Below are 14242 nucleotides of genomic sequence, written 5' to 3' on the forward strand. Positions count from 1 at the left end.
GGTGTTGATAAAAGAAAGTGGTAATGGAAGGGAAGGACTTCATGGCCAAGTGCCATGGTCAGGGGACCATCTAATGGGATTCTACATCCTGAGTGTATAGATGTGATGGAGGGAGAAATCGTGGAGGCATGAGTTCTCCTTCTTGGTCTGCCTTTTCCATCCATCTTGTGGGACTTTTACATCTTTTTAATAATGCTCTTTATTTGGTGCATAGCTCAAGGATCAAAGCTTGCTCTTTATGATATAATATTTGTTTTACCCCTTAAGATGAGGCAATTTATCACTCATCAGGGTTGGGAAATAGAAAGGTTCCTTTTGATGAGATGAAGCATCAAGTGCTTAGGAATCAGGTGATGGCTAATGAGGAAGGTAGAGCTCATACTAAGCTTTTTTCCACTTGCTAACTTATGTCTTGACCATCTTTTGCATTTTAACTTTTCTTCTTCTTTTATTGTGGTCATCTTACATTTTTCCATTCTTTTAGTTACATAAACCTTTAGGGAAATATTTCCCATCCCCACTCAAGAATGTGGATAAGGGTGACAAATCCCAAATGAACCAATGACACTTAACTTTAAGAATGGAGATGATATCAAAGGATAATAGTGTGACATGGAAAATCTTAAGTATGGTGAGGGAGAATGAGCACGTTATTTCAATCTAGGTTTTCCAAGTAGTGCCCCTGTCATAACCCTAAGGCTTTAGAGGAGGTCCCACTGGACTAGGGTTAAAGATTAACCCCCCTTGTAAGGTGAGAGAACAAGTTTATGGTCACGATTTGTCAATAATCCAAATCACCCCTTTATCCATACTAAATGCCCAAAACATTAAGTAAAAACACTCTATTGCAAAAGTACTAAAATACTTGTTTAGTGTTAGCCCACCTTCATCCAAGAGGAATGCTGGATGGTGAGAGGAGGATGGATGGTGTACATGGCAGAGGAATTGGCATATCATCATCAATAACCAAATATGTAGGGCTGTTGGCTAGCTCTTGGAGAAAAAGTTTTCTCCTATAGGGTTACCCATTTTGGTGGGTAACAGGGATCAATGTTAGTAGACTCGGAATCGACAATAAATCGGCGAGGAAAAAGAGCGAATAGTTTCAATTGGATCGGGGAAAAATCGGGAAAAAATCAGTGAATTCATTAAATAAAGATATACACATATATTGAATTAAAAAAAATAAATAAAAATTTCATTGATATTCGATAAAGCCATGTCCAAACAATGCATAATATCAATAGAAGTCCAAAATATCATGGATGAATAAGTATCTCATATATGTTATGAGTCCAAACATGATCCAAAGTACCGAGTCCTAACTTGTAACCAGTGACTACATGGAACCAGAAGCATCTGCTTCTAAAAGTTTATAAAGTACTGCATACTAATCAGTGAAAAAGTGGTAATTGAAATCTCTTGATTGCTGCTGAAATGATATGATAATGGTTTTCTACTGAAATCTCTGACAGAGCACACATGCAGACGTTGAAGCTACAATGGAGCACACTACACACTATGCCTCTCTTACACTACGACTCTATTACGCGAAGTAAACTGAAACAGAAACCATGCCTCTATGAACTTTTCGGCGTATGAGTTGCAGGCCTGAGCAGTGAGAAGTCAGTTATAGACCAAATAATTTTTAACCTAACTAAACCACACAACAAAAAATGTGTGAACCCTAAAAAGTTAAAACCCGTGCTCGCCGAGTTGAGGGCTGAAAATTTCCTCATTCACCTAAATTGCAATTGATTGGTGAGTCGCAAGTCAAACTTGGTCAACGTGAGTATGAATCACCTAGAGTTGAATCGGATCATTTGAGAGAAGAGCAGAGTTTGAATCACGATTAATCGCGAGTGATCGAAGATTCATGTTTCATTGACAGGGATAATATCCATCGCTAAACAGTTGGAGAGAAGTCACTAAGGTGACAATGGTCGCTGATCTTTCGTTGCCATAATAATTAGGTTGCCTAGTGAGGCTTTGCACTAGGCTTGCGAGATTTTGCCGTAACAGGGAGTCAAGACACACCCTTATGGCTAGAAAAGTATCAACCCAAATGGAGAGGCATTTAGCAAGTGACAAGGTAAATCACCTACAATTGTTGCTCCATTCTGTTCAGCTTTTAGGTGCAAATTTATCTGATAACATCTCATTAGCTTCTATTTACTCAAAAGCAGGCAAGGTTTCAGTAATTTTCACATTAAATCTCATGTGGTATTTGTTTACCAATATGCAGTTGCCATGTCTTTCAAATTAGTTACCCAAGATAAGAAATAATTTTATTAATGTCCAAAAAATTAGATTTAATCATCAATTTTTCCCATGGAAGGAACAACACAAATTCCCATGGAGCCACTAAAAAGGTCACTGCACTGAGAGACACTCTCCAGCCCAATATGGTAGAGATGTTGTAATGTTTAACATTCTGACTCAGTCAAAATAAAACAAAATTAAATTAAATTAAATAACAATTAAAGATAAAATAAAAAACATAAAATTCTTCAGCCCATGGTTTTTCCCACGGTATTCTTCTCTAACATAGCCTATTTAAAGGCTAATAATTAAATTGGTGGAGATTCATCTTAACTCTGGGTCTACCAAGTGATGTGAGGGATCAAATCTCTTTTCACTCTAAAAGAGCTTTGCACCTCAAGAGAGAGATTTGATCCCTCTTGGCGCTTGGTAGATTTGGGGTTAAGATGGATATAAGCTGATTTTTCTAGAATATCTATTTCAGATTTCAAGGTAAACAGTATATCCTTAACTTGGCATTGGAAATATTGAACTAGAACAAAGATCCCAAAAAAGCAAAAACAAAAACTGGATCTGGTGTCAGCATTTTTGTCTCTTTTAAGTGATAAGATTAGCAATTTAGCTCAGGTGACTCACAAAGGTACTTCCCTGAAAGAACTGTAGAGTTTATTGCTTGGTGAATAAGGCCTATCCTCTGTAACAAGTATTATAGACTGATGGATCTATGTGAACGTCAAATAATTCTTCTTAGATTTTAATAATGTCTTTGGAGGTTGTTCAAGAAATTAATCAATAAAAATAAAACCATCTGACAAATTGCCAATCCTACTCGTGGTTAACAGTTAGATAAACAATCACTATGTCCAAAATTATAGACAATCCAGACTGTTAAAGGAGAGTGAGATGCTTAAGTTGTGCTACATTACAGTGGGGATCATGTAGACACAACTTCCAGATTATGGACAGCAACTGATAGAACCATGAATGAAAATCCCCCACACACTTACCCTTATCTTTTAGTAAAGATAGCAAGAAGCATGTCGGTATAATTGCAAAGACAGAAGTGAGGTGCTCTTACCACCCTAGCAAAAAAGATGTGTCATGTGCATAAAAAAAGATGGAAAAGAAGTTGACATCCAATATCTAATGAAAATATATTAATAAACAAACATAAAGAATAATTTAAAAGGTAAACTAGAATAGATCCATCTTAACCCATGATCTTTTAAGTGCTGAGAGAATTGCAGTTTTTCTTGGTCCCTCTTGGTGCTTAATATATCTGGGATTACGGATCAAGATGGATCTATCCTAGTGCAAATAATAAATTCAAGTATTCAAAAGGGTATGAAACTTCAGAGTTGAATGGAGGACAGAAGCTGGATTCTAAATACTGCATGTACCAGCCAAAGGAATATTGCTTACATCAAGAAGTGAATATATCAAACAGAGAAGCTTCTGAAATTGTCAGAGTTAAGTTAGAATTGCACATATACTAACCTTTTCCCAAACTTCTGAATGATAATTGTTTAACCATTCGATTTCTGCAGCTGACACCAAAGACAGATCAACTAGCTTACTCTGCAAAAGAACATGGAAGGTACAAGAGAAATCAGAATGCATCTATCCTTTTGATTGCACTATGCTAGCATTATGTTCCTGCTTTCAAAAATATCTAGTTTCTGGCGAGGAAGATAAAATATTAGTAAATAACTTATGTTGTACAAGTTTCCAGAATGCGGGAACATTGGGAACATAAGAATAGGTGTCCATAAGGGTAAGAAGCTTTGCCCAAATTTGCAGGAAACGACAGCTTAGGAGCAGAGATAATATATGTTAAAAATATAGAAAAAATAAAATAGGGCGAAAAGTAGGGATGAAGAAGAAATATTTCAATTATATTTGTTTTTAATATAATAATATATATTATATATTATAAATTTTAACAGATCTAAAATAATATAAAGACTAAGCTTTTAGTTTAAGGTTTTATAAATATATAACTTTATATTAATATATTTTCCTTTCGAAAAATATTGTAGCATTTTTTATTTCAAAAAGAAACAGATAATGTTACATCTCATAATAGTCTAGTGGAACTTAACCGTATCACTAAAAGGAACCGTCTTCATAAGAAGGCCTATAGTACAAGTCTCAAATACCAGCGCATTAACCCATCAACATCTTGACAATCTGTCAAACATAGACCATATGATTCGAAACATTCAACAAGAATAACACAACCCGAACTAGGAGAAGAGCAGAATTAGATCTGAATCTGTCTAAGAGGGCAACGGGTGTCCTCTCTTCCTTTGATGTATGTCAAATTTAAGCCTGCTTCCTGTGACTCTGCTGCTCTTTTGGCCAATCATCTTCCATGGCATTGTGTTCTCTACAGGTATACTTGAAGAAATATTTTGAGGAGGTCTTGAGTTTTGTACTCAAAGAATGGTATACTTTAGGAGAATGTTTTGATTTCGGTAGCATTCATCGATACACTCTACCACCAAAATCCTGTATTCCCTCTATACCCCACTCCCTTGCCAGCGCCAACAGTATGAAAGCTACTCTTAGTTGTGCCATGTTATTAGTGCCTATGCCCAACCCATAGAAGAAGGTGATCAAATGTGATTTTGAGAAAAATAAGCAGCTGCCGGCTCTACATTGTCCCCGATTACTCTTGGAAGCTCCATAATATTTAAATATACACAGAAAAGGAAAGAAAAGGATCATTGTTGTCGTAAGATGCCTTGGTGTTCTGTCATTTCTTTTATACCTTCACTGTTGAAGATCATCAAATTTGTATTTTATCATATCAAAAAGTTGAGTGGCGTAGAAAGCTGTCTTGGAAGATTGTTCCAACCAATACAAATAGTCCATAATACCAGTTAACCCAGTGTTCTATGCTTAGGACAATCACTCACAATAATTCTTCTTTAATTAGCAATCACTTTATCCAATAAATTCAATCTTCCAATGACAGTAAGCAATTGTAGATAGAACAGTAATCTAAATGCAATAGAAGACAGCCAAGAACAAGAACAAGAGAGACACAAGATTTGGTCAAAGACCAGGGAAAAACCCCACAATGGGGAAAACCCTTTCAAAATTCTTCTTCTATTAGATTGTCATCAAATGTTCAGCAGAGAGATACAATGTTCCAATTCATCAACGAGTCAAAGTCAAACCTTTGACTATCCCAAAATCAATTAACCAATATCCAATCAATGATGAGCCCAAATGTCAAATCTGACCCAAAGTCAAAGTCTGCAATTCTGGTAAAAGTCAACAGCACTGGTCAGAGTTCAGTCAAAACAGTCAAACTTCTGCCCATACAAATGCAGTCAAAGTCAACCTTTGACCCGCAGAAACCGTAGGTGCAAGACGGGTCAAAGATGGTCAAACTGCTCAGAAGAATTTGTCCTCCTAACCAATGAATTTGGCCTTCCAAAACAGAGAAAATTTCTGAAATTCCAAGTCAAAAGCTGGTCAAACTGTCCCAATCACAAAGTCAATGCACAAAACAGAATTCTCCTCCTTCCGTTTGCACGTGTGAGCTCGGACCTCCTTATTTTGGACCTGTACGAACCAATCCATGACAGAAAAGATGTGATGTGTGATGATGATGCTCCAAAGTGATGTGACATTAGGTCTACTTATATGTGTCTCAAGGGGTCGAATTAGCCTGCCCAGGCCGACTTCTACTTTTGTGCACTTGTGGGTTTACCCTTAAAAATATTATTTTTCCCTGTCCAAATTAAATTCTTCTAAGGTCTAGGAGGGGCTTTTTTAGATGAGGAAGGCTTCCCAATGGAGGGAATTTGTCCCTGAGTTGCCAAATTGACACTCCGTCTCAACTAGGGAGAAATTTCCGAATGCATCATAAGTCCCATCTCAATTGTCCTATCATCATCATCATTGTATCATATTATGTCTCATCTTTGCTCATCTTTGCACATCTGGTGAACACTCTCAAATCTAAAGAAGAAGAATTATCATAGGGAGCTCCAGCTACCATCCTATATCCAAGGACAATAGGAGAGATACGACTTACCATTAGAGGTAAGGATCATGAACACCTATTGCCTGACAATAGGAGAGATACAACCCAAAATAAATTAACTAATATCCCAAAATCAATTAACTAAGTAATATCGAATCAAAGATGAAACCGAATGTCAAACCTGACCAAAAGTCAAAGTCTGCAATTCTGGTCAAAGTCAACAGTAGTCAAAGATGCCCTAACCAATCCAAAAGACAATGGTCAAAGCTGCTCCAAAAGGTTTGGTCGACCTACCATTAAATGCAGCCTTTCTTGCTGGTCAAAGTTCATTCAAAACAATCAAAATTCTACCCATACAAATTTTGGTTAAAGTCAACCTTTAACCTATGAAAAACCTAGGTGCAATACTATGGTCAAAGATGGTCAAACTGTTGATTTGGGGTAGCATCGGATGTGCTCTAGCCACGAAAATTGGTGGAGAGGCTAAAGCACATGAGATCTCCGAGACCCATAAATGGTTTGCGCAGAATCTAACGGTTTGGAAGATATTAAAAATAATTACTATTTTTAATGGAGATCCTAAGTTTAAACTTAGGAAAAATAAAATATTAATGGGTATTAATATAAAACTGGGTTAGAATGGTCCAAAAGTCATGGATCAAGCCAAATCTAATCTAAGTCGTTGATTAGAGATTTAATCTCGGCCGTTGATGGATCAACGAGAAAAGTATAAGAGGAGGCTTGAGGGTCAGTTGGAGAACACACCAAGAGAGATCAAGAATTCGATTTTCTAGGGCAGGGTTTGCTGAGGAAATCGAGTGAGTGATCCGAGTTGCAGCTGAGGGGCAGTGAATACATAGCAGAGAGGGAAAGTTGGTACCAGAGAGACAATGCAGAGCCTAGTGAGGTTGACACAAAGGCAGCCAAGAGCTGGCAAAGTTCATTCAAAATAGTCAAAATTCTACCCATACAAATTTTGGTTAAAGTCAACCTTTAACCTACGAAAAACCTAGGTGTAATACTGCTGGGGTAGCATCGGATGTGCTCAAGCCACGAAAATTGGTCGAGAGGCTAAAGCACATGAGATCTCCAAGACCCAGAAATGGTTTGCGCAGAATCTAACGGTTTGGAAGATATTAAAATAATTACTATTTTTAATGGAGTTCCTAAGTTTAAACTTAGGAAAAATAAAATATTAATGGGTATTAATATAAAACTGGGTTAGAATGGTCCAAAAGTCATGGATCAAGCCAAATCTAATCAAAGTCGTTGATTAGAGATTTAATCTCGGCTGTTGATGGACCAACGAGAAAAGTATAAGAGGAAGCTTGAGGGTCAGTTGGAGAACACACCAAGGGAGATCCAGAATTCGATTTTCTGGGGTAGGGTTTGATGAGGAAATCGAGTGAGAGATCTGAGTTGCAGCTGAGGGGCAGTGAATACATAGCAGAGAGGGAGAGTTGGTACCAGAGAGGCAATGCAGAGCCCAGTGAGGTTGACACAAAGGCAGCCAAGAGCTGCGCAGAGCCAGAGAGGCTAGCGTGTGAGACGCGGAGGGTCTAGGGGCTGACGCAGAGGCTTCAGAAGCTGACGTAGAGGCTAGCAGAGCTGACACAAGGCCTAGAGGCAGCGCTGGAGGATTTTGTGGGATAGACTAGAAGCTGGTGAGCTAGATAGGCTGACGCAGTCCCTATCAGAGTGACGGAAAGCAACAAAGGCTGCAATTGTTGCTGTGGGATCATTCATCCGCTGATTTATTAGCCGAAATATTTATCTCCAAGTGAGAGGTACTACTGCCGAGGGCATTCTTTGTTGGGCGAGCCATTTCTGGAACCCTGGTTGTATTCTGAAAACTGCATAATAATAAAATCCTCTGAATAGCTGCACCGGTTTTCCCGCATTGGGTTTTCCAGGGGACATTGGTCCAAAAATAACGGCGTCACTTGTGTGCTTGTTTTTCTTTCAGTTGATGATCTATACATATTGATGTTGTACTTGTGTTTAATTTCAATATTTACATGGTAAATAACTTGTTAAGTAATTAAACAAGTAGGAAGAAATAAACCAGATAGTACAGGAAGAATTTCTAATGGGTTAGAATTAGAAATTCCAATATGGTATCAGAGCGTGGTTGCAGATCACAAAATAACTAAAGGCATCAGCCGAGCAGAGCAGTAGCAGCAGAAACAGCTATCCCGAGTGACAGAAGTTGTTCCTAGCAGAAAGCAGCAAGGAAGGGGTGACGCAAAGGGCCTGTGTCATCAGTTCAAGCCAGGAGGAGGATCAGCGCAGAGGCAGAGAGGAGGAGGCCTGACCTATGCAGTGCCCGGTCATCTTTCTCAGTCAGGAAGGATCAACGTTGTGGCCAAGAGGTGCAGATTTTGCCAGTGTTGGGATTGCGCAGAGCCTAGAGGCTATGTCCTTCAGTAGGTGGGGCATATGAGGCTGTGGCTAATTTGTGGAGCGAAGCTGGTGGGGTATTGTGGTCAGAACAATATCTAACAGGGCAAGACCAAGGAGGAGGGAGTTGCCGCCGAGGCGGATTTCTAGCCAAGGAATCCGGACCAGTGGTGCAGTTGCACAGGCGATCGGAGTGGGGCAACTCAACGTTGGCAGAAGGATTTCTAGAAGGGAAATCGAGACTCAGAGGGAGTCAAACCGAGAACTTCCAGACGGGAAGTTGAGAGACTTGGGGGAGTCGACAGAAGAGCAACATAATGGTTGTGAATGGACTGAGAGATCAGGATAGGTTGGACGAAGCATCCAACTTCGTGGTCTGGAAGGCCAGGATCTTGTCCATTCTAGACAGATATCACATCAAGGACTTCGCCTTTAAAACAATAGCGATCTTAGTTGACCCAACTAAAAATGATAAGTACGAGGAGGCAATGGCCAGCGCGAAGTGCATTATCCTTGATGGGGTCAAGGATCATGTGGTGCTACATATTGCCGAGAACGACATGACAAATGAGATGTGGGATGCCCTGAAGAAATTGTAGCAGCATACTTCCGTGCAGAGGAAGGTGTTACTTGAAAATCAGCTGTGGTCATACTAGATGTAGAAGGGAGAGCAGATAGATGTCTTCCTCGGTCGATTGAATGAGATCCATGACCAACTAACTTCCATAGGGGCAACGCTGGATCATGAATTGATGGTGAGGAATGCATTGAACGTAGTCTCAAAAGATTGGGAGGTATTTGTCCATAGCATACTAGGCAGGTTGAGCCTTCCAGATTGGGAGGAACTATGGGTGGCTCTTCGTCAAGAAGAGATCAGACAGGTGACCAAGGCGGGGAGTAGCGGAAAAGGGGTCAGAATCAAGAAGGAGGAAGAAGAGGATGTGGCTCTAGCATCTGCGGGAAAGCAGGAGAAGAGGAAGAAGAAGGACCTCTCCAAGGTCAAGTGCTTCCATTGTGGGGAGCTGGATCATTTTGCGAATCAGTGTCCGAGGAAGAAGAGCAAGGGAGAGGCTTCTGAGACCAAGGCAGCGCCAGCAAGGGCGGAGAAAGAAGTCGAGGAGGATGACAACTGTGCCATGAGCGCTCATGTGCCACTTGAGAAGAAGTGGGGAGACATTGAGCTGTAGTTAGACAGACTATAGACGATGAGGGGAAAGATCCTTGAGGTACCCAACCTCTTGGATTATACCTTGCTACGGGAGCCCTGAAGAGAAGTAGCAGAACTGGCGGATGTCGGTAGAGACAGATGTGGATGGAGTGACAGAGGGTGCTACAGTGCAGGAGTCCGGGGATAGTGTGAGGCAACAGTACGAGATGCATGGAGTTGTTGCAGTAACGCAAAGGTCAGTAAAGGGAGAACTTGTCAGCGACAAAGGGAGCTTCAGCATTGGGAGTGTTTCTAGCTTAACAGAGATGTCAGAGTTGGGAGGATCAGTTACTTACTTCTTAGTAACTGAGTTGTAGTGCAGCGGTTAGCAGTGGCAGTGCTATGGGCAGCACGATGTAGCATGATGAGAGGGGATGCAGTGCAAATGTAGTAGTGGCAGTGGTAGGGCCATGGGCAGCAGTACAGGATGACACCAATGCAAAGGATGTTGGGCAGGGAGGCCTAGCATCAGCACAAGGACCAATGCTGGATGATCAGGGTGATACTCAGTGAGGAGTATTACTAGAGCACAGTTCTCGCTAAGAGGGAGTGTTGCTTTGGGGTAACATCGGATGTGCTTTAGCCACGAAAATTGGTGGAGAGGCTAAAGCACATGAGATCTCCAAGACCCAGAAATGGTTTGGGCAGAATCTAACCAGTTTGGGAGATATTGAAATAATTAATATTTTTTATGGAGTTCCTAAGTCTAAACTTAGGAAAAATAAAATATTAATGGGTATTAATATAAAACTGGGTTAGAATGGTCCAAAAGTCATGGATCAAGCCAAATCTAATCTAAGCCGTTGATTAGAGATTTAATCTCAGCCGTTGATGGACCAATGAGAAAAGTATAAGAGGAGGCTTGAGGGTGAGTTGGAGAACACATAAAGAGAGATCAAGAATTCGATTTTTTGGGGCAGGGTTTGCTGAGGAAATCGAGTGAGTGATCTGAGTTGCAGCTGAGGGGCAGTGAATACATAGCAGAGAGGCAGAGTTGGTACCAGAGAGGTAGCGCAAAGCCCAGTGAGGTTGACGCAGAGGCAGCTAGAGGCTACGCAGAGGTAGCCAGAAGCTACATAGAGCCAGAGAGGCCAACGTGTGAGATGCAGAGAGTCTAGGGGTTGGCACAGAGGCTCCAGAAGCTGATGCAGAGGCTAGCAGAGCTGACACAGGGCCTAGAGGCAGCGTTGGAGGATTTCATGGGACAAACTGGGAGCTGGTGAGCTAGATAGAGTGACACAATCCCTATCAGAATGACGCAGAGCAACAGAAGCTGCAATTGTTGCTGTGGGATATTTCATTCGGTGATTTATTAGTCGGAATATCTATCTCCGGTGAGAGTTACTACTGCAGAGGGCATTCTCTGTTGGGTGAGGCATTTTTGGCACCCTGGTTGTATTCTAAAAACTGCATAACAATAAAACCCTCTGAATAGCTGCATCGGTTTTCCCGCATTGGGTTTTTCCGTGGACATTGGTCCAAAAATAATGGTGTCACTTGTGTGCTTGTTTTTCTTTCAGTTGATGATCTGTAGATGTTGATACTGTACTTGTGTTTATTTTCAGAATTTACATGGGAAATAACTTGTTAAGTAATTAAACAAGTAGGAAGAAATAAACCAGATAGTACAGGAAGAATTTCTAATGGGTTAGAATTAGAAATTCCAACACAAACTGCTCAGAAAAATTCCTGCTCAATTAATTCAGCCTTCCAAAATAGGGAAAAAAATTTGAAAGTCCAAGTAAAAAAGATCCTGTTGGACACCTAATCCTAATGGGTTAGCGTGGAAGTTGAATGGACAAAGCAGCCCAAGAGACCTTGGGATCTGAATCCCAAGAGTCACAATATGTACTATAAATGTAAATGAGTTGTTAATAAAAATTGCACTGAATGATTTATCTTTCCATCTGTCTCACTGTCCATGTGAGTTTAACATGGTATCAGAGCGCCATGATGAGTGGCCTGTTTTCCCTGAGCAACTCGTCTGAGTTACCTTGAATAGTGCTGGCCTAGTCTTCATTACCTGTAATCGCTCGATTAATTGTGCCTGCCTGTACAGAGCGTCATTACACCTGCGCCTCTACTGTCTGACAATTCTCTGCGGTTATCATCTATGCGTTTTATATACTCTGCCATTCTCAGTCTAATGAGTTTAACGCTCACCCTGTCGCTCTCCCCATCGGTTCCGCTGGTCGCTCTGCGCTAACTCATCAACGCCTCTATCCTCTGCGTTTTTTCAGTGAATTGGTATGCGTTTTATGTATTGCTCCCTTAAGCGCTGCCAGCATTCCATTGCCAGACCTCCGGTTGCTCATGCCTCTCCACGTTGCTCCCAATACGTTGTATGTTGCTCCCAATATACGCTGCTATCTCTGCTTTAATTCACAGTCAACATCTCTCGCCTTCGCCTACAAACCAACATTCGCTGCTAACTTTAACAACTTCACCAACATACGATCCCGGTTCCTGGAGCGACTGTAATTCCTCCCTCAGCGCTCTCACTTTGGAATTAAGATCGTTTCGCTGGGCTTCAAGACGGTTAAGATTGTGCGTCTTCTGACGGACCTGGAGCTGGGTTGCAGTGCTTTTAAAAGAATGCGGAGACATTCAACTTCGATTTGGTATTAAGGAAGGCATTTCTAAAGATGATGCTATTATTAATGCTGTTCCTCAAGCCATGTCCGGCCTCGTATCAACCGCCATCGGTCTGCTCGTAATCTTCACATCCTTCACCACTGCGGCCTTCTTGTCGAATGCGAATTGACTGTATAAATCGTCTGAGACCATAAGGCGCTGCGCGCTTTCACTTCAGAACTCCTGGTACTTTTTCATGGATTCATTCCGGAGTGTTTCCAGATCCAAAATGGCGGAGAAACCTGCTCGAAATCTTTACATCCATGCTGAGATTTCTGACTTATAGGCGGTGTGCTGAAATCCGCTCCTTTAGAGGGATTATTTTTATTTTTTCGTTTGTGTGTGGGGACGATTAGATTAACTCTTAGCTGAATATGGTATTAAAGCTAAGCGCTGAAAGGTCTATTGTGTAAGTGCCGGCGGAAGAAATCTGACTCGTTGGTGATTAGTTCTTGCAGAACGGCGGCCACCAGAGATATGTATGCAGGGTTGCGCGAAGCTGTATGCTGTATAGCGTAACAGAGGCGGGGTTCAGAACTTGGGAGCGAATATATAACCGGAGTCTGAGCTGTTTATACATTGATGAAACTTTATGAGAGAATAGAAGTATATATGCGTGGTATATATACAAGGAACCAGCGCCAGTCCCAAAGAAGAATTGCTGTCAGCGTAACAAGGTGAGGTTAACGCATATAAATTGCCGTATATGTATCCATAAAACAGTGCGATATGAATTGGATATAATTCATATGATTTGGATTGAATATTTATGGTGGTGGATTTAATATGCATATATGCCTGCGGCCCATGATAAAATTAGACTTTTTAATATTGTGTTATTTGCCAACTAACTCTGGTATAATACATGGGGCTTTCTCCTTTGCAAGTTGAAAAGCATAGAGAACGAGTTTGGCACCATCTCCGATGAACATCTGTCACGTATATGATCCACTGTGTTCATCTTGGTCTCTCAATACACCAGCCCAATGTCGTTCTCTCAATATGAAGTGATAAATATCAAAGCGTCCACATTTTTGTCATTACTTGTCACATGCAATACATCCTCCCGAGTCCGTAGTTATCATGTATTTCCACCGCACTTAAACTTGCAAGAAATGAAGCAAGTGCTGGTTTAAATTCTCTTGGCGCCTCATCCAAGGTTGAATCACCAGTGGTAAGGAGGCCATCTAGAGTGGTTAGAACCTCCCAAATATCAGTAGATGTAAGCCTATGAATCACGTATGAAATCACTTCCAATGCATGGCTTAGGAGATTGCTGTAATAATGTCTTTGTGAACTCTCTGCAGCCGATCTGTATGCTTTCATAATAGCAACAGTGAGCTTTGGCACTTTATGAATGCATTCATCTTCAATTTGACATTGAGATAAAATCAGTGACAACAAATATATAGGATCTTTTGGTAGAGCTGCAGACACATTTGGAGGAGCTTCTTTTAGCAGACTCAAAGCTTCACACTGGTCTTCCTATTTGAAGGGGTTTTTTGAAATTCAAGTCTGACAGCTGAAATACATAGATATTCAAGTTATAAGACAAGTGTTATGACTTCTGCAAATGTTTGGGTTTTCATATATTGATTTAGATTTTTGAAGAGATCTCATTGTGTAACCAGTGATGTTATTGTGAAATGGATAGAATGAGTGTTGTATTAGAATTACTGAATACTCTAATACATTCTACCACGGACAATACAATTGTGATTGATAAAGCCATTGTCGCA

General features: G+C 40.7%; 1 protein-coding gene across 1 annotated transcript in view; it reads right to left on the minus strand.

Moving 5' to 3' along the window:
* Positions 1–14242, minus strand: part of LOC149153984 (Metallopeptidase M24 family protein) — a 512523-nt gene that overhangs the window by 91719 nt on the left and 406562 nt on the right. Inside the window, exon 12 of the mRNA XM_089437961.1 lies at positions 3760–3840. Within this exon, the coding sequence (XP_089294087.1) occupies positions 3760–3840 (81 nt within the window). The remainder of the gene's footprint in view (positions 1–3759; positions 3841–14242) is intronic.

This window comes from Pinus tabuliformis, chromosome 9 (genome assembly GCF_031772625.1).
Source record: "Pinus tabuliformis cultivar Carrire ecotype Pingquan chromosome 9, CPIR1, whole genome shotgun sequence".
Classification (NCBI taxonomy): Eukaryota; Viridiplantae; Streptophyta; class Pinopsida; order Pinales; family Pinaceae; genus Pinus; species Pinus tabuliformis.